At 37.5% G+C, this 22,902-nt stretch overlaps 1 protein-coding gene across 2 annotated transcripts in view; it reads left to right on the plus strand.

Moving 5' to 3' along the window:
- Positions 1-22,902, plus strand: part of Srgap1 (SLIT-ROBO Rho GTPase activating protein 1) — a 288,940-nt gene that overhangs the window by 198,763 nt on the left and 67,275 nt on the right. For both annotated transcript variants that reach the window (XM_003476114.5, XM_003476115.5), the window contains exons 7-10: positions 4,918-5,139; positions 7,559-7,660; positions 18,936-19,133; positions 19,529-19,613. In XM_003476114.5, the coding sequence (XP_003476162.1) occupies positions 4,918-5,139; positions 7,559-7,660; positions 18,936-19,133; positions 19,529-19,613 (607 nt within the window). The remainder of the gene's footprint in view (positions 1-4,917; positions 5,140-7,558; positions 7,661-18,935; positions 19,134-19,528; positions 19,614-22,902) is intronic.

Here is a 22,902-nt window from a genome sequence, read left to right on the forward strand (position 1 = left end):
AATGCTTTGGACCTTTGTGCTTTTTGCCTAGAATACTTTCTTCTAAAGCTTTGCCAGACTTAATTCCATCTTCTCAATCATGTTCCACCTCAGCTCCTCTATATAAAAGAGCAACACTCTATTCCTCTCATCCTTTAATTTCTGTATAACATTATAATATGCTCTGTGTTCACTTGGGCTTGCTTTGTTTGTTCTCTTTACTTTCTGTGATGTGACTTAGCACAGTTGTAGAAATTTGGCCAAGAAAAGTCATTATGATATGAGAGATGCACCAACCAATAAATGTCAGTACATTCATTGACTCAGGCATAAGTTTTCTACTTTGTATCTATTTCTGTCACACAGATGTAATATTTTGACCTTTCACTACTCAAAACTCAAAAAGAAGTTTTGCTGACGTTTATCTGTAGTTGTTAAAGTATCAGCAAAAATTGAATTGCCAATTCTCTGTGGACCATCTGCAGCCCAAACCTGAAAACAGGTATATAGAAGTTGCCTGTAGCAGTTTAAACAACCAGTTCAGTCCTGTGAGATAGTCTTTCACTAAATGTGTGTGTAGTTCCTAGGGTTTATAGTTTCTAGGAGAGCAAGAAAAACAGCGAAGGACTAAGAGAGACTTATTCAGAAGAAATCCACTTTCTTCACTGGACCACTGTGAAAAAGTTCTGGACTTACCTTCTTCGGGACCTGTGAAAAAAGATCACACATCTCTCAGACAGAGACTAGAGTACAGAAGTGAATGTAGACTATTTCTAGAACAAGTAACACCTGCCCTCCCCTTTCCGTCATCATAACAACTGCTTAATTCTGGAGTCACGCAGGAACTTGGGGCTATCTTCTACAATCCTGATGTGAAGCTTCTGCCTCACGAGGGCATCTTATGTCATGGAGTTAGTGCAAAAAGAAAAAGAAAAGGCATCCCTCTGAAGAGCTGTGGTCCAGTTACACCTGACGTGGTACTGACCATATAATCTTCAGCCGTCTCTTTGTGCCTAGAATAGATGAAGTATTTACCACAGCCTTTGGTACTTGGATTTCATCTTCATTTTGATTCTCTTTGCAAGCCTCTTGCCTGAGGAAATTAGCCTACTGTGATGAGTTAGTCTAATGAGCTCTAACTTGGCAGCTTTTGGGTATATTAAAAACAAAAATTCACCATTCTGCAGTCTTTCCCCCTGATTTTGATCTGTAATTATGTATTAACTCAGGGTTTTTTTAGTCATCAAAGTAACACTGCTTTGTTTGCATGAAATATTTTATTGTTTCTTAGGTATTTTCATCATTCAGTACACTTGGATTATAACTCAACTCTGTGCAAAAGCTGGCCTTTCCTATCATTCATAATTCATAAGCTCCATAGAATTACTATAGACCTTTTAAACCAAATATCTTAAATCTTAGTATATTCAGTGTCATTTAAGCTTCTAGTTTGGGAGCATAGGGGAAATATGATTCCATGGCCAACCTTGCTGTCTTAAGGGAAATTGAAGAAAAAAATACGCTGCATTTCTTGCTTTTTTTAAAGTTCAAGATAACTTGAAAAACCTAGAGTGTGGAAATGCTGCATATCAGAATTAATAAAAGCATGCCAAGTATATGACCTTACAGACTGATGAGCACCACAGAGTAAGAGAAAGAAACTGCCCATCCAGGTTCATCATAGACACCCCTAGAGCAGTGCTTGTCCAGGAGACACCTGTGCAGAATGTTAAATAGGGTACTAAGCAAACGTGCAAGCTCCTCTCAGCCTGTTAGGAAACCAGGCCTTTCATTGGGTGGAGACTGCCAGCACCCACCTGCTGCGTACAGTATGGAAACAGGGCCCAGTGCTTTCACAAGCTTGGCATTTCTACCCCCAGTATGCCACATTTAGATGTCTGTGAAGTATGCATCTGGGACTCATGAAAACTTAGTAGGCATTTTTCAACACTTAGAGTTAATTGGTAGTTGTAGTTATAATTCCTTATTTTTGTTCTTCCTCTTTTTCTGTCTTCAAATGTAAGAGAATGGAGTTTTATAGGAAGAAAATAGGCTTTTCTTTCTGCTTAATTTGACATACTTATCTGGTCCCACTGGGAATCAATACTCATGAAATAAAGCAGCTTTTTTCATCTGCTTACTTCCAATTAAGTAGAATCTGTCTTCTTTTGGAATAGTAGGATGTTTTTAAGCACTGGTGGGTCTCAAAGAAATGACGCTGTTTCCTCTAAGAATTTGTGTTTTATAAAATACAATGTTATTCAAAGATACAATAATTTTTCAGTCCCTCAGATGTGTGCAAAACCGCTCATAGAACCATTATGAATTGTGAGGAGCAATGGGAATGAAAGAGAGCTTTGTTTATTTGTGACTAGAATTTCTAAATTAACTCAAAATGAATCATTCTCTATATTTCAGTGCAGCTGATATCACTGGAAATGTGTTAATGGTGAGACCGATCACTGCGTTTCACAATTGTATTTTGCTTCTATTTGTCATTGTGATGTCATAGCCACATACTGATTTTTTTAAAGTAAATTATCATTAACCAAGTCCTCTTGCCTGCTTAGGGAAATAGCACTCCTGAAAGACAGGGTTTTAAGGCCCTTTCATTTCTAGGGCAATGCATCAGACTTTTAGTGTGCATATGATTCCCCTGTGGGTCCTGTTTAAAGTCCTGATTCTGAATTCACAGGTCAAGGGCAAAGACCAAGACTGTTTTCTAACAATCACCTGTGCTGCTATTGCTGCAAACTATAGAACTACAGACCAGATTTTAACAGCAAGACTCTAGATATCTTTACATAAAACTTCCAAATTTAATGATTTGAAGTCAAAGAGTAAAGCAAAGGTTGGCATTTGGTATTTCTAAGGACAAATCAAGGACTGAACCTGTACTACACAGGCCTGGTCGTTCCCACCCAGGAGGGTACACCCTTGGTGCAAAGGCTGCATCCCTTGTGCGCCCTCTGCTAGTATTTTAGAAGCAAATTAATGAACAGCTTATATTCAATTTCCTGGAAGATGAAAGTATTTTACTGTATTCCAGTCATAATGTGCCTGGAGCCTAACATATTCCCTGGCACTGAGCCAATTAATGAGTTGCATTGAATTCACTGAATGTCATTAGATCAACATGGAGATGACCTGGTTTGTCCATTTAAGACCACTTGTTTTCTTTTTAAAGAATTTATACTTTTTTATGTTTAAATTTAAAATTATGTCAGTAATTTATAACTAATTTCCAAAGCTATGTACTGCTTTTAAATCATATTTGCTTAAAATGCAACATGAAAATAATATACATACAAATAAAATCAATGGAGACTCAAGAAATCTCAAAGCTATTTTATTTCATGGAGTGCTAAACACAATGCAGTTACAACAAAAGGACTTTAGTAATTATTTCTTATTTAGGAATTTTATTCTGGGGACCAGAGGGAAAGCATTGCAGGACCGTTTTGACAGATTCAAACCTGTTCTGCTTTTGAGAGAGTACAGATTATTCTTGAGTCTTCAATAAAATACACAAACCCAAAAGATTTCAGTTGTATATTTGCAACCTAGGATATGAATTATTGTGATAATTACATTATTGCATCAATGTGACTTGAATGCTATTTGTGAGTATTTGCTTTGCTTTTTAAATTTTTAACAGCTTTTTTCTGCTATAGTCCATATACCATACAGTTCATTAAAAGTTTATAGTTTGGGCTGGGGACTTAGCTCAGTAGCATAAGCACCTGCCTGACAAGTACAAGGTCATGAGTTTGATCCCTGGTTCAAATAAAATAAAATAAAATAAAAAATTTAAAAGCTATAGTTAGCATTTGGTATAGCCACAGAGTCGTGCATCATCACTATTATCAATTTGAGAAGATTTTCATTACCCCCAAAAGAAATCTTACATATATCCCCCTCCGCATTCTTCCATTCCCTCGCAGCCCTAGGCAAGCACTAACTTATTCTTTATTGTTGTAAAGTTGCCTGTTCTGTGCATTTCATATAAATGAACTCATATAATATATGATCATTTATAATGGGCTTCTTTTACACAGCATAAAAATTTCAAAGTACCTTTTGTGACTAAATAATATTCTATTGCATGTTTATACCACATTTTTATTTACCTGTTCATTTGCTGGTAGGCATTTAGATCATTTTACTTTTTGAACTGTTATGAATGAATCTGCTATAAACTTTCATATACAAATTCTTGAATAGGAAACATTTTTAATTCTCTTGGGTGTTTACCTACAAGTGGGTTTCCTGAGTCATATGGTAACAGTATGTTTAACTTTGGGGGGCACTACCAGGCTTTTCCAAAGAGATTGTAACCATTTTACACCCCCACCCATCAGCAGTATATGAGGGCTCTAGTTTCTCCATATTCTCTGCAACATTTATTACTGTATTTTTTCCTGTAACCTTCCTAACGAGTGTGAAGTGGTATCTAATCATGAATTTGATTTGCTTTTCCCCGATGACTACTAATGCTGAGCATCTTTTCATGTGCTTACTATTGATTTCTATCTTCTTCTTTGGATAAATGTCTATTTAGAGCCATTGCCCCCTTTTTAATCGGGCCATATGTCATTGAATTGTTGACTTAATAAGAGTTCTTCATATGCTCCAAATACAAGTTCTTTATCAGATGCATGATTTGGAAAGAGTTTCTCATTCTGTGGGTTGTCTTCAACTCCTTCATAGTGTCTTTTAAAACACAAAAGCTAACAATTTTGATTAAATCAAATTTATTTGGATTTTTTTCACACTTTGGTTGCCTGTACTTTTGATGTCACATCCAAGGAGTCAGTCAGTGTCTAATCTGGTATCGTAAGGTTTATCTGTTTTCTTCTAAGAGTTTTATAGGACTCACATTAAGGTCTTTGATCAGTTTTCAGCTAATTTTTATGTTGTGCTCTTCTGTTTTTTAAGTGCTGTGATCTTGGCTACCATGCAAGCCTGAACAGAGCCCTAAGAACGTATCTCTCTGCGGAGTATAACCTCGAAACCTCTAGACATGAAGGCTTGGACATTATTGAAAATGCAGTTGACAATTTAGAACCAAGGAGTGACAAGCAGAGATTCATGGAGATGTACCCTGCTGCATTCTGTCCACCAATGAAATTTGAGTTTCAGTCTCACATGGGTGATGAGGTCAGAAACTGATGATTTTTAAATTAATGGTCTCTTCATTTATATTTCTCCTCACTGGTTATAACTCAACAGTTGTAAGAATTCCAAGTTGTTTTCTCTCTTCTGCCCTTGTACCAGATCTCAGTATAATACTATGCTAAAATCAGCCACTTCCACCTTTTAGAATAAAGATCAAACATACTTAAATGGCAAACAGAGAAAGGTGTTAATTTGGTTGAGCCATTCCAGTATAATTGGCAAGATCTCCCTCAAAGCATTCAAATTTGAATAAAAATACATTTTGATTACCCAATAAAACCTTTCTGAAGACTCCTTATAACCCTTACTTGAAGATCTCTATACTGAAAAGTATTGTAAATGACAAGAAAATTGGGGGGGGGGGCAAAATATATTTTAAGACTCAAGTTGGTTCCAAAGTGACCAAATGAACATCAGAAATTATATATGGTGTCTTATAGTCTTTATATTAATTTAGCTATCTATCCTATTTCATAAAAACAAATAACATTTGAGATAATTATAAATTATACTTGTTTATACTGTTGTCTATAGGCAGGGGAAAACAAGAAAAACCAAATAATGGAGCAATTATATAGCACTTGATGTCCCAGCTATGTAAATTAAAAGTTCTACCAAAAAAAGCTAAGTTTTTGTTAGTTCATCAAACAGAATAGATTGTACTGTCATTGATTGTCCATTTTTTAGGCTTTAATTTTATAACTTGAATAATTACTTCTAAGATAACAATATGTAATTTATCAACTAGTGATTTTTTACTGTTTTTTTGACTAGTCATTTCTTACTGTTCTTTTTTGAAACTGTAATATTTCTACATTTTATTCTAATTTTTTTTAAAAAGCTTAGTTTTAGCTTATTGGGATGATAGTCTATTATTAAAAGTAGATAAAATTATAATATTCATGAAAGACTAGTACTGTATTTTTCTGAAACACAAAATATTAAGACATGTAAGATATGTGTGTTAGCTCTAATTCTATTCATTTTTGTTTGATAAATTACTTTACTAGAAATAATAAGTACAGATCACATGTCCTGAGCGCAAAAATCTGAAATGCTCCAAAATCTGAAAAGTTTGCATTTTGTATTCAGGATTTTCAGAGCAGTGACACTTAATTGATAAAGACTATCTAAATATTTCCAAATCCAAAGGACTTCAATACTTAGATATTTCTGGCCCCAAGCTCTTCAGACAGAGGAGAAGCAATCTACAGTGTTTATGTCAATGAAGCGAAAATTTCAACAAACAAAATGAATAGCTTATTTCACCGAGTATTAGCCCTCCAAAATCAAATGGTAGCTGCTTTAATTTTTCCATGTGGATGTGTTAAACTCTGAATGATAAAATACCACAGTCAGTGACTTTAATTGCATTTTAGTAGTTATCACTTATATTATCATCTTATTGTTAATTATTTTAATGAAGCATATCCGTTATTCTTATGACCAATTTTGCCAGAAAATGGTAATCTCTGTGATGCTTTGGAACTGCACTAATGAGAGCCACGATCATTTCTATGTCAAGGAAAATGAGAAAAAAAATTGTTTCTGGTACAATTTGGAAAATGGTTTAATCTTATCCCTAGGTGAAATCATGACCAAAATATCTTCTATCAAAGCCTAATTTCAATTGCCCCATTATTGTTCTTTGGGGTTTTTTTATTAGTACATATTTATAGTACATAAATGATCACATCCTCATGGGGAGCTGGTATACGTTCCTCTTTAAATTGATGGTGAATCATACAATCTGGCTGATACTGGCTAGTAACACCGTGGTTGAAAATTGCTGAAAGTAGTCATTCACATTTTCTGAGTTTCTACAGTGTGCCAGATATGCTCAGAGATATATATTTTCATGTCATCCTCACAACAACCTTATACTATAGGAAAATCTTACCCCCATTTTACAAATGAGAAAACTGAGATTTTATGGCTAATCATAGTCACCTGGCTAGTAAGTGGCAGAGCTGGAATTCAGCCACAGTTGGCTGACTCTAAAGCCCACACCCTAACCAGCAAGCCCTGCTGCCTTTCTCCTGCCACCTCTATAGTCCTCTTGGACCATCCTTAGCACTCCGCCCTCTGCCCAAAGGCCATTAAGATGTCACCCGGGAGACCAGCATTACCGCTGTATCTCAGGAGCTGCATGTTATCCTAACAATGCTTCCTGAAGCTTCAGTCCTCCAGTAGGCAGGCCAAGCAACTGCATTCTGTGCTTGCCACTTAAGTCCACATCTCCATTGGAAACTGAAGTTCAGAGGTGGCTGCTAGGAGGAAAGATGTATGGGAATCTCAGGACCACCGTGACTCAGGCAGCATGAATAGAGGAGAACGTGTGGCTCAGAGGCTGGCTGGTTCCGCCCTATTGTAACTGCAGTTTGTTCTGATTCTCCAACAGGTGTGTCAGGTCAGCGCCCAGCAGCCAGTCCAGGCAGAGCTTATGCTCAGGTACCAACAGCTACAGTCCCGACTGGCCACGCTCAAAATCGAGAACGAGGAGGTGAGCATGCTTTCTGCACCACCAGTGACTGAATTGTGATATAAACTGGAAGACATTCTCACACACCCTGAACATCTTACTATTCCAAATGCAGTCACCCCCATAATCCGCTTTCAGCTATCAGGGTTCCTCCACTGTACTCTTTGTAGGAGATAAATGCAAAGATTCTGTATTCATCTAGCAAGTAATGCTTTAAGAGAGCTTTACAATATAATTACTTTCTTAATTTGTATTTCATACTAAAAATAGTTAATGTATTATTTAATTCAACAAATGCATCAAAAAATGTACAGTGGTGTATAGAATGCCCCTGCTGGATAATAATGTAATCTAGCCCTAACTTTTGAAATTAATATTTGTTTTAGGTTTTCACTCTTTGTGCTTTTGTATATTCTCTAAATTTTTGGTACTAAACATGGCATTACTCATAAAATTCAGAAAGCATATTTTGAAATAGTCCTTGGCTGAGAATAGAAAAATATTAATTTGCTGACACTCATATTTAAAAAATAGAATATGAATTGTGAATTATAAATATACATTGAGCCAGGAAGTAATTTTACAATTCAGATGCCTTTTTCTGAAATTAGCTTAATTGGATCCACATTCTCCTAAAACAAAAATGTAAACCACAATGTGTCATGTATTCATCAAGGCTTTCAGCTATAATTTATAAGAACCAATCAAACTTAAATTTATTGTGTCAGGCGTGGTGGCACAAGCCTGTAATCCCAGCATTGGCAGGCTGAGGAAGGAAGATTCCCACGTGTTTGAAGCCAGTTTGGGATACATAGTGAGTTCAAGACCAGCGCGAACTACATAGTGAAACTCTGTCTGAAAAATAAATAAATGAGGGCAGAAAATGTAGCTCAGAAGCACAGTGCCTGCCTGACAAGTGTGAGGCCCTGAGTTTGGTTCCTGGTACAAGAAAGAAAAAAGGAAAGAAAGAAGGTAGAGAGGGAGGGAGGAAGAGGAAGAAGGAAAAGAGAGGGAGGAGGAAAGAAAGTTAACTTAGTGGTCAGTATTTGGAGTAGCATCAGACATCACTGAGTTTGTGGTAGGTGATGTTATCGGGAGCATCCCCGTCTTCCCTTCCTCCTTTGTCTCATCTCTTTGAAGTGATTTCTTTACGCCTGTTGGCAGGTTTTTAGGCATACATTCATGCCTACATGGTCCCTTTAACTTGCCATCTCAACTCATCTCAGCGTCCTTACCTCTGAAGTAAGATCAGTTCCTCACAGGCTGGACTTCACTCTTGCATAGTTCTAGACCAACCATTACATCCAGGAAATGGGATCCCTAATTTTCCAGCCTAGATGTTGCACCATTCATATACAGTCCTGTGACTGACAATTCCTTATCTTGAGATAAGGTATTTCTAGAGACAGGCGATGTCTGAAATGAAGAAATGTGGAACAAAAATCAAAGCACAAACTCATACTGACAAAGTAATTTACCAAAATCATTTTAGTGTTCTATTCCATTTTAATTTTACTTGGATGTTTTTAGAGTGATGTGTTTTTAGGCCGTTATCATTTGATCATAACCCAGTGCAGCTTCCATTCTTACTAGAGGAATAAGCCAGTATAAAAACTGATGTGATGATTTCTAATAAAGCCTCACAAATGAATCTTTTCCTGGGAGAAGATGTTGCTGTCCTCGAGATAGTGTTTTAGAGTATAGGGTTTGGCTAGGTACCACAAAATACTCACCTGATGTGACGTGTTTGTATGTCTGGTGACTTCCAATATTTTTCCTGTTGTTTTATTTGGAAAATATTCATTAAACTCTAGGAAAATAGAGTGCTGTATACAAGGTCAAAACTGGCAGCCCACAGGCTTATTTTGTTTGGCTTCCAAAAAAGGAGGGGAAAGAAATCTAACAACTCTGGCTCTGTGTTGTCTCATGAGGTGAAGAGCAGGAGCACTGAACTCTCCTGCACTGTATTCAGGCAAATCCTTGTTTTCTTACATTGAGTACTCATGCTATTACCGTCTGGCCCGGGCTTCTACTGGCCTTTGAGTTTATGACCCTTTGTATATGCCACCTTAAGCATAATGTGGCAAAGCACAGTGCCCTTACAAGCTGATAGACACAGGCAGTGTTTTGTGAGGGTTAATGTTTTAAAAATTAGCTGTAGAAGTGATTGTCTTGACATTTCTTACAAGCATGACTAGTAGTTTGTGATTTGTTGGATACACAACAAAATTTGTTATAATGAAATGAGATTCCAAAGAAAGAAAGATTTAAATTAGATTTTTGACAATCAAGTAAATTTCATAGGAACTGGGAAAAAAAGGTGTTTCAATATTTATCAGGAACTCTGGGAAAAGAGCAGTTTAGTCGACATCTCGGCTCTTGGGGCGTGAACTAATGATGCAAATGAAACCGTATGCCAAGAGGCTTTGAGAACCACATTGAGTTTTGTCACGGGGTTCAGCTCATTTCAGTGCATAAATATTTTCTGAGAATCTTTGACACCCTAGGTATTTTGCCAAGGATGAATAGTACAGAGATGAAGAGCCTCTGACTAGCATGAACAGATTATAACAAGTAATTTGCTTAAGGACAGCATCGCTATCATTGCTGATCTGGAGTCCCTGTGTGGCTCTTTTCTCTGCCATAAATAAAAGATTTGCCTCTATCTTCTTCTGATAAGAGCAAGGGCAGAAAACTGACACGTTGGAATCAAACCAAGAAATACTTGTGAAGAAATACATGCATAATTCTCTGCCTGTGTACAACCATTAAGTCCAAAATTAAGTGGAAAGATGTCAGTGAACTAGAAATATTTATGATTTCCCAGTACAAAGCTCAATCTTGAGGAGTAGTTTCATCTAGGTACACAAAAGCATGGCCCCCTGCAGTCTAGTAAAGCTTGAGTCTTTTAACCAACTCTTAGACTACTGTTAATTGTACCAACTGAAACAGTAGAAAGTTCCCTTAGAACAGAGTTTCTATGCTAGGAGCCTGCAGACCATTTTTAACTCACAGACACATTTTCTTTCCTTTATAGTATTTCATTTTAAAAAAAAAATTTCTCTCATTTAAAATTTGGAAGTTTTATATAAAAGTATCAGCATCCTGCTCCTAAAAACACTAAAAGATCTGATTGTAACTACACCATTGGCGTTGCTGCAAGATTTGGCAGGTTGGAGCCCAGTGATAGAAGTTTCTCCAGACTCATAATGTGCGCTACCCTTTGCCCCGCTCATCCCTCATCCCATTTGTCCTGGTTTTATTACTCGAGTGCTTTTAAAGATATTTGAGTTTAAATAAATCTCTTCTCTTAAAGAGAGAAGATCAGATGACATCTTTCAAATAGCCTCGGTATACACATAGGTGTTAAGCCAAACATAAGCGTTTGTGAAAGCCTCGATTTGTGGTTGATGGAGATTCAGACAGTGTCACTATGCAGCTTCACAGTTACCTGTTGAACCTTTTTAAAAGAGGTTCCCATTTCATTATGCCTTGTGTTTGCATCCATGGTGCCTCGATCTCCTGACAACCATTCCTGGCCGAACAATGAACATTTGTATGTTCATGTAGGATTAGAGCAAGACCTGCCCCCACATAACTTTCTTTTCAGTTTTTTATTTAATTATGAAAATAACTTCATTAAAAGTAAACACTGATAAACATTAATCTTGAGTCTATATAAATAATCATTGACATCTTTCTCATTATAAACATTTTCAAAACTCTTTTCATCCTAATGTTGTACAGTCTTGTGTCCTGCTTTCTGAAAGTTTATTCAATATTTAGGACAGAGGTTATTCTTTTTGCCGCTTGCTTTTAAAGATCACCCCATACACTGTAGCCCCTTTGCTTAGAGTTCCTCCTTCCTCCCGTCCTCTACATACGCTGAAGAAAGAAGAAAAGTGACTTATATTAAGCAAAGAAACTATGCTCCTCACATTTCTTAGGACAACGATTTTATGTTGCCCATTTTCAGGCCATTTATCCCAGTACTTGAATTAGAAAATATAGTCTTCAGCATGTTTCTGTGGTGAGGAAAGCCTTCTCACATATGAAACAACTAGACTCTTAAATGATACTAGTAGATTTACCACCCTGAGAGGAATGGAAAAAGGAAGGCTGTGATTCCTGTCAATTTGCAGCAGTGTTTAATGAATTGATGGTCTCGTATAAATTTTCGTAGCACCACTTAAAATCCTTTCTCAGCACCCTGCTTAGGAATAGTTCACAAACTATTCCAAAAATATATTCCTCACACAAGGTATTTCAACAATAATGAGCAAGATTTTAAGCAGACACAGAGACAATTTTCATGGCACAGGAACTGAGGAAAACAAGAGATATTTCAGTTATTCTTCCTACCTAGCACAGAAAAGTAGCAGATTTCTCCCAGATTTTCTTGTACTACCAGTGACTTATGATACGATTACCAGGTCATATAAATCAGTAATCCGATCCTGATGGGAAATTCTCAACGTAAAATGTGCCAACTCTTAAAACAGTTTTAACTATTAACACAGTTAATAACTACTTAATTATAATTGCTGTTTCCGATCTCTGTGGCCTTTAACTCCATTTTATATAATTAAGCATCTGTGATGTGCCTACAGCCGTCCATGGTGAGGTGACAGTGAAAACCTAAGGAAAACTACCAGTTATGCCTTATATGATGTCCTCATCCTGCCAAAACTGAAAACAGGATCAGTTGTTGTATTGGTCAACTTTTCCATTGCTGGAACAAATTACCCAGTACTCACAAATTCAAAGAGGAGAGGTTTCATTTGATTCAGTTTCAGAAGAATCCAACGCTGAAGCATCATGGCTGAGCAAATCTGTTTAGTTTATGGTGGGTGGAAAGCAGGTCAGGAGACTGATGCCAAAGAGAAACCCCAAGTTTATATCTGATGCCAGATACAAACCCCAAGGTCAAGTTTCCATGACCTACCCAGACACACCCAGAATGATGTGTGCTTTACTAATCCCTGGGTGTGACTTTAGCCAATCAAATTGACAGTCCAGTTTAATTATCACATCTGTCTTTCGCTGCAACACATTTTTGTATTTTTTGTCTCAGATAAGCTTTAACTCAATAAAGGAAGAGACTAGATCTAAAAGAACCCAAAGGGAATGAAAAAAATTTCTAAAAAAGGCGTTAAAGGCATAGGGCACCTCAGAGAAAATGGGAGTGCTTAAATGACTCGGCAGAGAAACCACACTTTGCTTGTGTGTGCTGACCATTCTTTGGTCTTCCTGGGCTTGAAGGGAATATGACTTAAACGTTCACTTAGCAGTCTGACAGTCTACTGTGGTCCAGGCACTGTGTTAGTCACTGGAGATAAATTCATCTTCCATCCCTGATCCCAAAAAACCCCCCTGCTATGAGTGGAAACATGGAACTCTAAACAGATGCTTGTGCAAGAGGGATTTGGGGCAACTTCAGACCACAGCATGAGGTTCACCTGCATAGGCCAGCCAGTTCAAGGAGACTCTGAGAAAAACGGGTTTTCTAAGAACCAACTGGAGGCAAAAATTTTGTTCAAAATCCTACACAATGATGCTATTTTTTCCCTTGGAATAAGTTGTATTAATGCTAAGAGTAAATTTTGCTCAAAACTCAGATCTCAGCATGAATAAACATCCCATTAAATTCAGGCTCATTGATCAGTGGTGTGAGCTCCTCTGCAATGATGAGATGCATGACAGCAAAGGTTTGGCTTTTCTTTCAGATCTGGTAACACCTTACCCAGCACACACAGGGCATCTCTATCCCTGGTAAGTGACACGGATCTAGGGAACACCATGGAAAGATGTATGTTTCTGCCCTTGCCATCTGTGACCTGTGCTGGCAGTCTGTGTACCCAAGGTTAACTAACTGTGGCAGTAGTCCAAACTCTGGTGGGGGCAGGGGGATGTGCATGTGGTTCTGGTCCTTTTCTGCGAATTTGAAATAATACCATGCTATAATTGAAATACATGCAAGGTCACTGACAGCAAGGAGGAAATAGTTAAGGAGGGAGGAGACAGAAAGGATGAGGGTCACCAGCACAGAGGAATGAGTCTTATAAAATGAATTGGGCTGCATTCAACAAAAGGTTAAAGGTCCACTGCCATAAAATATGATGTGTGTTGTGGCGTGAATTGTGTTCTCCCAAAATCTGTTATGTTGACACTCTAACCCCCAGTGATTCAGAATGTGATCTCAGTTGAAGAAAAAGGTCTTTACAGGGGTCATCAAATTAAAGTGAGGTCATTAGGGTGGGCACTAATCCAATGTGATTACCGTCCTTGTAAAGAAAAGAGGAATTTGAAGACAGACAGAGATAGGAAATCTGTGAAAGGGACCATATTGTGAGAATAGCCATTTACATGCCACGAGGGCCTAGAGAAGCTACTTCCCGTTCAATCCTCAGAAGGAATCAGGGAAATCACACCTCATAGTTGAGGCTACCCGGAGAGCTCCTCAGTGTAACTACATTCCTTGGGTTTTTTCATGAATTCCAGGACAAGATTTTGACCCCTCCTTCTACCAAAGACTAGTGCTTTTTCTGAAGAGCTATTCTGAGCCTCCTATCAGCTAGTGATTCAGTAACAAGGCATATGTGTGTCAGAGTCGGTGTTATTCTTTGGGAGCATCTCATAGGATGCTGCATAATCCCAGCCATAGTGGCTGATGGCTTCTGTCAGATTTTTCATTCTTCCCTACAATTCCAAATTTAACCTTGATACCACTACTTCTCGTGTCAGAAGGAAGGTGAAAAAAACAAAGGAAAACATTGATTTGGCTCTACCTATGTACATTCCGTGGGCGCATATCTAATAATGCTGCTGCCTCTGGCTGGCCTACCTACAGGAACCTGGGTCTAGCGCTCCGAGCACAGCTATCTCATAAACTGAGTGGACGTATGTTCAATGCCAAATTCCAACAAACTTTCAAATTATTTCAGAACAAACTACATACACAGATTTTTATTTTTACTCAGGACAATTTTTTGTTTTACTAGGTTCTATAAACATACCTAAGATATAGGGTAGTCCTTTTTTATTTCTGTTTTTGGTTTTGAAAACCTCTTTTGTCTTTGTTTTAATTTGTTACTGTGTTGTAATGAGAAACATGTCAAAGCACCTTATCATGTCTTACATAATTTTATTCATACACTCCACTGCTCCAGTATCTTAAGAACATAATATACTTTTTTATTTTTTAAATCTCTTGAAGATTTGCTATGCCTTACCTGCTTAGTTATAGTAATGTTTTTATTTCCATTTAAGACACTTTTGTCAAGGAAGATGTACCCTCCACTAGTGTTGCATGAGTGTTTTGTTTTGTTTTGTTTTGTTTGTCTTTTTTCATTTTTATCGGTACCGGGGATCGAACTCACGACCGCCTGCTTGCAAGGCAGGTGCTTATGCCGCTGAGCTAAATCCCCAGCCCCTGCATGAGTGTTTTTCAGATGTGTCCTGTCGTTCTCAGTCCTGATGTCACTTCTCAGACAAGCTCTTATCATCTTAAAGGGACTCAGCTTTCCTACCTTTTGTTTTGTTATGCATCTGTTCTGGACTCTGTTTAGTCTTTCCTTGTAGATAGCGAGCAGCATCTCTCTGTTGATTCTTAAAGTAGTGTGACTCATTAGGCCTTGCTTAGCACATCATCTCGCTACACTGTTAAACTCTTGGATCTGTAAGAGGACAAGGGCTTTTTCTTCCCACTCTTTCTTCTACCTGGAAAACCTGTGTTCCTCCAGTAAATACCAACTCATCCTTCAGCATGTGGCCAGAACTCACCTTCTCAGTCGGTGCCTCCCTGATCGCCTCAGACAACACAGTATGCTCTCTCTCCAGTGCTTTCCTACACATTGTTAAGAGTTGAATTATGTGAAGAAATAATAGTGTGTAATAGTGTTTCGGTTACTGTGTATAAGCTTCAGTAAAAGGCTTTCATTTTCCTAATGTAAAAATAAAATTGACAAAAATATAAGGTAGTCAAATAGCTACTGAGATATTTAGTTATTCACTTAATTATGCATAAATGCTTAAAATTATATATAATAATGCTTTAATGTGGAAGCATTATTTCTCGTTCTCACAATTTCATTATTTCTCATGAACACATTTTGAGCATCAACACACCAGAGTACACCATCTTCACATCAGATGTTTTAGAGATAGTACTTTATGACTTGTGCATAATGCTGTCATTAGAACTTCCCCAAGCCACAAGAACCTAATTGAATAAGATATTGAGTCTTCTAATCCAATATATAGATATATAATCATGACCTTAAAGCTGCTATTCATAGCACTGTTTTTTAAACCGATCTTTAATGTGCTTTTTCCTAAGAATACCCATGCTTTGCATTTCACATACTCCTAGAAATAATGACCAAATCTATTAAACTTTGTTGCCTCTTTTTTTAGTAATCCTATCATATGAGCTTTTGAAGCAGTCAAACTCAGCTACTATTGTTTCTTTCCAAAACAATATGATGCTATTAAAAAAATTTTTTTTTAAATTTCCACTTCTGTAATGGTGGACTGAGTCACTCAGTTGTTTGTTTGTTTGTTTGTTTCAAGACAAAGCCTTGCCATGTAGTTCAAGCTGGCCTTGAACTCATGGCAGTCCTCCTGCCTCAGCTTCCTGAGTGCTGGGATTACAGGTGTGCAAGCACCATGCCTGAGATTCAAGAAGTTTGACTCTTTCATTCAAATGTTTGTCCAAAACAAAGCACATGGCCAAAGCTGAACCCTAAGGCACCAGGAACTTTATCTTCTCACAATGAAAAGCTTCCAGTACTTCAAACAATAAAAAATCCAGTGATCTGATCCACTAGCACTTCCAACAACTTAGGAAAGTAAATATTCTCTTTGGAAGCTAATCTCACTTTCGACCTCAGATAACTCTACAGTTGTCCAACAAAGAATGAGCATGTGAGAAGACAAGACACTATAATAGTAGCTAGAAGAAATAATAACATTGGCACACCTGCAGGAGCTGTAATTATTGGGCTTATCAGAAACAAACTATATAATAACTGTTTATAGTATTGAAGGATATGAAAGTCAAACTTTGACTTCAGCTGGACACAAAGAACATCTTTGGAAATGAACCACATTGGAATTCAAGAACTAAGATTTACACAACCTAAATTATGAATTCATTGAAAGGTTTTAGCATTAGACACACTTGAAGAGTTAATTGTCAAAGTAGAAGACAAATCAGAAGAAAATAATCAAAACCAATGTTGAAAAAATAGAAAACACAGAAGAGAAAAATAAAAGATAAAGACAATATAGTGAAGTACAGTAATTTAATTCCCAATAAATGATAAAAAATAGTCAGTAGCTGAAATTACTGGCACTTACGAAAACGACTCAGATTTAAGTGTCCCCAAATAATCCCAGACATAATTTATTCTTGAAACAGTGAAACTGTGGAAACCTAAAGATGAATAGAAACACTGAAGCAACTAAGAAAGAAATTTCCATTCAAAGTAGTGACAGACTGAAGGGAAATTTCTCACATAACAAGAACAGAGAAGCTATATGAGAATGCCGAACAGGAAATATATCATAATGTAAATTAAGGTGAAGTAAAAGATATTTTTAAGTCAACAAAATATATGCTAAAAAGAATTTGTACAGGGTGCTATTAAAATACAAGGAATGGAGATCAAAGAGTAATGAATATGGTTATATAAAACAGTATCTTATTCAAATTTATTTAAATATTTATCTACATATATTGTTATATTGTTACATTACAAAATTGCATATTAATCAATAGTTGAGTGGAATTGAAATACTCTAAATCCTTTATGTTGTATAGGAGAAAGATAAAACTATCAATTTACATTAGACTTCTATAAGCAAAAGTGGAATATAACCCATGAATTTTTAAAAATGATAAGCTCCTAGAAAACAGGACAGCATCTTTGTGACCATGAGGTAGAAAAATATTTTTAAATAGGACACAAATAGCATTGATAATAAAGTAAAGAACTAATGAATTAATTACATTAAAGTAGCAACTGTATTCATCTGTATAATAAAACAACTGGGCAAAGATGCAGTACAGAATTGGAAAAGATATTTGTAGCATGTGTAACTAGACTCATATCCATATTTACAAATCATTGAGAAAAAGACTCTTAATCCAGTAGAAAACTGAGCAGAGATTAGAGCAAAGCATTCCCACGGGAGATGGTCCAAATTGCTTCAAACCTGTGATAATGTATTCCATTTCATACATCAGAGAAAGGCATGGTGAGACGCTATTGCTTACCTAACACGGTGCTTTAAATTTAAAAGACTAACAATACCCACTATTGGTGAAATGTGGAGTAACAGAAATTCTTCTCCCTGCTCGAAGAAATAAAAACTATACCAGTCATTTTGGGGAAAAGTCAGGCATATCCCATGATCAGCAGTTTCATTCATGTGTGGTGTAACCTGACAAAGTTGTGCTCAAAAAACATGCTTAACTGCAGCCCAAAACTAAAAATAAGTCATATTGGTAATTAAAGGATTCAATTAGGTGTAGTCTGACGGTGGATATTCTGCAGTGAACTACTATGCAAAGAAAACATGGATGAATTTTACTGAGGAAAAGAATCAAGACAAAAATCATACATGCTGTAAGGTTGCATTTATGTAAAGTACAAAAAAAGACCAAAACTAGTATATGATGTTAGAAATCAAAATAATGGAAATAAGTTTGAGGAAGAAAAAAGGTGGTTGGGAGCACATGAAAGGGTACTCATAAGTTACTATTTTTGTCTGAGGTATATTCACTTTTTGAACATCTATCAACCTATATATTTATGATCTACGTATTTTTCTGTATGTAGTTTTGCTTCAGTTAAAAGTGTTATTTAAAGCACAGAAGTAATTGTGAGGGACTCTAATCATCGGTGAAATTTATAAGGACTCAAATGTAAAGTGATAGCCTCCTTAGGATTAAAGCTCCCCTCTTATCAGGAATATGCAATACTGGGATTTTTTTATTGGTACATCTTTAACATACATAATGATCACATTCATCAGAGGGAATTGGTACCTGTACACATTATATCTTTCTTTTCCTCATTCCCTTCCCTTCCCCTCAATCCTGTGATACTGTTGACCTCTCCCCTGATAAATTCTGAGTTCCTCCAAACAAAACAAAACAGTGATACATTCTGAGTTCCCTGGGTACTGGGCTCATGTTTTTCTTCTCCACCTGACATACCAGACTGCTGCTGAGTATGTGTGGGATTCATGAAATAGTGTACTAACATGAGAAATGCATTTCTTTTCTAAGGTTAAGAAAACGACAGAAGCCACCTTGCAAACAATACAAGATATGGTGACCATTGAGGACTATGATGTGTCCGAGTGCTTCCAGCACAGCCGCTCCACAGAGTCTGTGAAGTCCACCGTCTCCGAGACCTACCTGAGTAAGCCCAGCATCGCCAAGAGAAGAGCAAACCAGCAGGAGACTGAGCAGTTCTACTTCATGGTGCGAGATCGCTTCTCTGGCTACTTGTGACAGAGCCCAGATCTGGGCTTCCCTGGTGCTGCTTCTCAGATGACTCGTTTAAAACATAGACTCCTGACCCCCTCAGAGTTTCTGATTTAGACAATTTAGGAGTTAGCTTAGGAGTTAGGACTGCTCTAAAACAAGAGCTTGTTAAAATGTGGGTTCTGGCTGCCATAGGTCTGGGGAGGGAAGGGCCCTGTACTCTGCATCTCATATGGCCCACAAGTGATGGCTGATGCTGCTGGACTACAGATACTGCGTGGGTACCAAAATTCTAGGATATAGGAGATAAAAGTGGCTGGGCTTCAGATCTGTATGAGAAATTCCTTAACATTAAACTTGTTTTTATTAAAAATTGATCTTGCCTTTTGCAGAAACTCAGAGAATATTTGGAAGGCAGTAACCTCATCACAAAACTCCAAGCCAAACATGACTTGCTGCAAAGGACTCTCGGCGAAGGTCAGTTTTTTGGGATAGACGGCTAGATTGTATAGCATGTCATGAATGTGCTCCACTAAGAGTATGAATCATATGTTTGTGACTCAAGCAGAAACATGACATGTTTAGATTTGGTTTTTTTGTGTCTGTGATAATCAAGTTGTCTCCCTAGAACTATTTGTTTTTAAGCATACTAGTGAACTTCAGGAAGAATAGGAGATCTGGGGAGGGCTGAGGAACTAAGTCAGAGCTCACGTGGGCTCTTCAGAGCACAGCGCTCCTAACAGAGTCCGGAGGAGCTGTCCTGTTTCTGTGTTGGATCCCAGCTGCCTTTCCCTTCTCTTCCTGGACTTCTCCACCCTCCCGCACCACCCCTGTTTGTTTTCATGGGCCAGTATTTATTGTTCCCTCTGTCACTTTGTTTTGGACTCTGGATACCAGCTAAACCAGTTTGGATGATGTTTTTTTTCTTTTCATTAGACATTGTTGGTAGTTGAGAAATAGTCCCAAAATATAAGCAGAATGCTGCATCTAATAATAAAAACAATAGCTAGAGTTAATACTTGCATAAGATTTTCCCTGTGTCTAGCATTGTTCTGAGCTATATGTTTAAGTGGGCAATATTAATTCCCTCATTTTTATAAATGAGGAAGCTGAGAAGAAAATGGACGGTAGGAATTATATAAATGCTACTGTTTCTTTTTTTGTCTGCACAAAATTTAAAAGGGAAAAAATATAAGCAAAGTCCCTGTCCTTAAGAAAAGACTTAATGCCTCTGAGTCTGTAATTTTAATTATTCTTTATTCATGCTAGATCCTGCTGTAAGTTATAGAAAAATGAAAGAAAATGCAGAAGGGATGGGAAATGAGAAGAAATGAGTTGTGAGTTACATCAAAAAATTGCCACTCTATATTGTTGCCTTCTGTCACTCCCTTGCCCGTAAGACAATATCTATTTTATGTTGTCCTTCAAAGAATCATCCTCAGAGAATTTGGCCACATGAAGAAAAGTTACTGTCACCTAAGGCTCCATGTCTTACACAGTTCAGGTGGCAGATACCAAGAAAAAAGGCCAGTTTTATCTAAGAAGAAAACAACAGAGACTGAGGCAGGAGGACCACTGCAAGTTCAAGACTAGCCTGGGCTACAAAGTGAGCTTAAGGTCAGCCTGAACTGTACAGTAAGACCCTGTCTCAAAAAGAAAAAGAGAGAGACAGTGGAGGGCGGGTTCGTGAAAGAAACATCATAATTCATATGTCTTGCTGCTGGGAGACTCTGAACCACTGGTGGTACAACACGCGACTGTCCCACCAGGTAGCATGAGGCAGTCCCATCAGGTGATACAAACTACCCAATGGGACAGTCACACATGTGACACCAGTGGTACAAGTTAGTGGAAATGTGTCGAACTATGAAAAAATGTATGAAAAACTAAAATAACCAGAGGCACTGTATCTATGCATCTTCATTAACTTCTGAATCAAAAAGCAAATTTCAAGAGGAATCTCTTTGGCATAGTGGAAAATGTTAAGCAAGGACTATATTAAGTGATATTACTGAGTTCATGTTAATTTTTCTATGTATGATTATGGTACTGTGATTATAAAGAAGAATGCTAACTGAAAAGTCATAATGTCTATAGCTTATGTGATTCTAAAAGAAAGGTATATATATATATATATTGATAGATAGATAGATAGGTAGATAGATAGATAGATAGATATAGATATATATGTGGGAAATGAAGCCAATTTCATAAGTTTGTTTGTTTGTTTTATGGTACGAGGAAGCAAACTCAAGATCTGTGCTTGCCAGTCAGGTATCTTGTCACTGAGCTATATCCCTGACCAATTTTATAAGTATTAACAATTAAGAAATCTAAATAAAGAGTATAAGGATGTTCCCTGTATTATTCTTGTTGCTTTTCTATAGATTTGAATTTTTTAAAAAAGAACCCTTTTTATGTTTGTATATTTTTCCCTTTTTTTCTTTTGGCTTTTTTTTTTAAAGACAGCATCTCACTATGCAGTTCAGACCATCCTTGAAGCCCCTACAGAGCCCAGGCTGGCCTCAAATTCTCAGCAGTCCTCCTGCCTCAGTCTCCCAAGTGCTGGGATTACAGGCATGTATGCCCAACTGAATATTTTTCTTGAGGAATTGGTTTTGTTTTTTGTTTTTGTTTTTTCTCTTTCACTCATAGTTTCTTTTTTTCCTTTTTTCAAAAGTGCCTTATATTTCAAGCGATATCTCTTCAGTCAGTTGCTGGCCTGGAAATATAAATTATCCTCAGTGTAGAAGAATGCTTTAGAGGCACAGAATCCTTCCCTTCAAGAATGGCTACCAGTGTAGAAACTGAGATTGCCAGCATTAAGGGGCGTGCATTCACTCTTGGTGATATGTGCAGATGTGTGTTTATGTGGCTTGGAGCCATGTTCCAAAACGTTTATGGTACTCAAGCATTATAAATTTTCTTGTGTCTCCTAAAAAAAAAGACTCAACAGTTAATGTTATTTTACATGTCATTTTTGGATAGGGCAATATTTTGACCAATTTGCTGAATCTATGTGCCAGATTCTATCTTTTGCTGCTGCCCTGTATAAAACTGTGTTATACTTTGTAAACTCTGAGCCAGGATTCCTTTATCTTGAAGTTTCTTTCAGTGAGTTCCAGTGTGTGAGTGACGCGGCTATGTTCAGGAGCTCAGACCTGCACTGGACTCCATTTACTCTGCAGCAGGAAGTGGATGACTTTCACCTAGTGGCAGCAGCCTTAGCTGGCCCCTGACCACTGGTTGCAGACCCTTCTGTTCCTTGGCTGTGGCCCTCTTGCAGGCTTACAGTACACCAATTGCTGACACTCAGAGAAAAGTTGAGCATGGGAGACATGCCCTACCTTTTAGCTTGATCACTGTGATCCTGCTGGCTTTCCACACAAGCCCTATTCATGTTAATAGGCTTACACCAAAGGAGCCTAGGAGGGCTAAGGACTCCTGGCCCATGGTGAGGTAATCCAATGGTGAGCCCTTAGGAAAGAATCCAAGTCCCTATTTGGTTAAATAAGGTTAGTAGTACATGATTTAATGCTGTGTTTGGGGATAGTCTTGGGTTTTAGATAGAAATCACCTCACTAAATAATACTAGACTCACCGCTGCAAAAACTGCCTTCACATTAAAACAAATAGAGCCTAACCCAGGGATTTAGCAGTTGATCATACACAGCTGAAACTGTAACTACAGACATGTGTTTGGCCTGCCTCGCTGCTCACTTTTGGCAGGCTACCAATGGCCCAGTAAGTTCTTTGATTTATAGCA

Source organism: Cavia porcellus, unplaced genomic scaffold (genome assembly GCF_034190915.1).
Source record: "Cavia porcellus strain 051 isolate PalLab524CR breed Dunkin Hartley unplaced genomic scaffold, mCavPor4.1 scaffold_8, whole genome shotgun sequence".
In the NCBI taxonomy this organism is placed as follows: domain Eukaryota; kingdom Metazoa; phylum Chordata; class Mammalia; order Rodentia; family Caviidae; genus Cavia; species Cavia porcellus.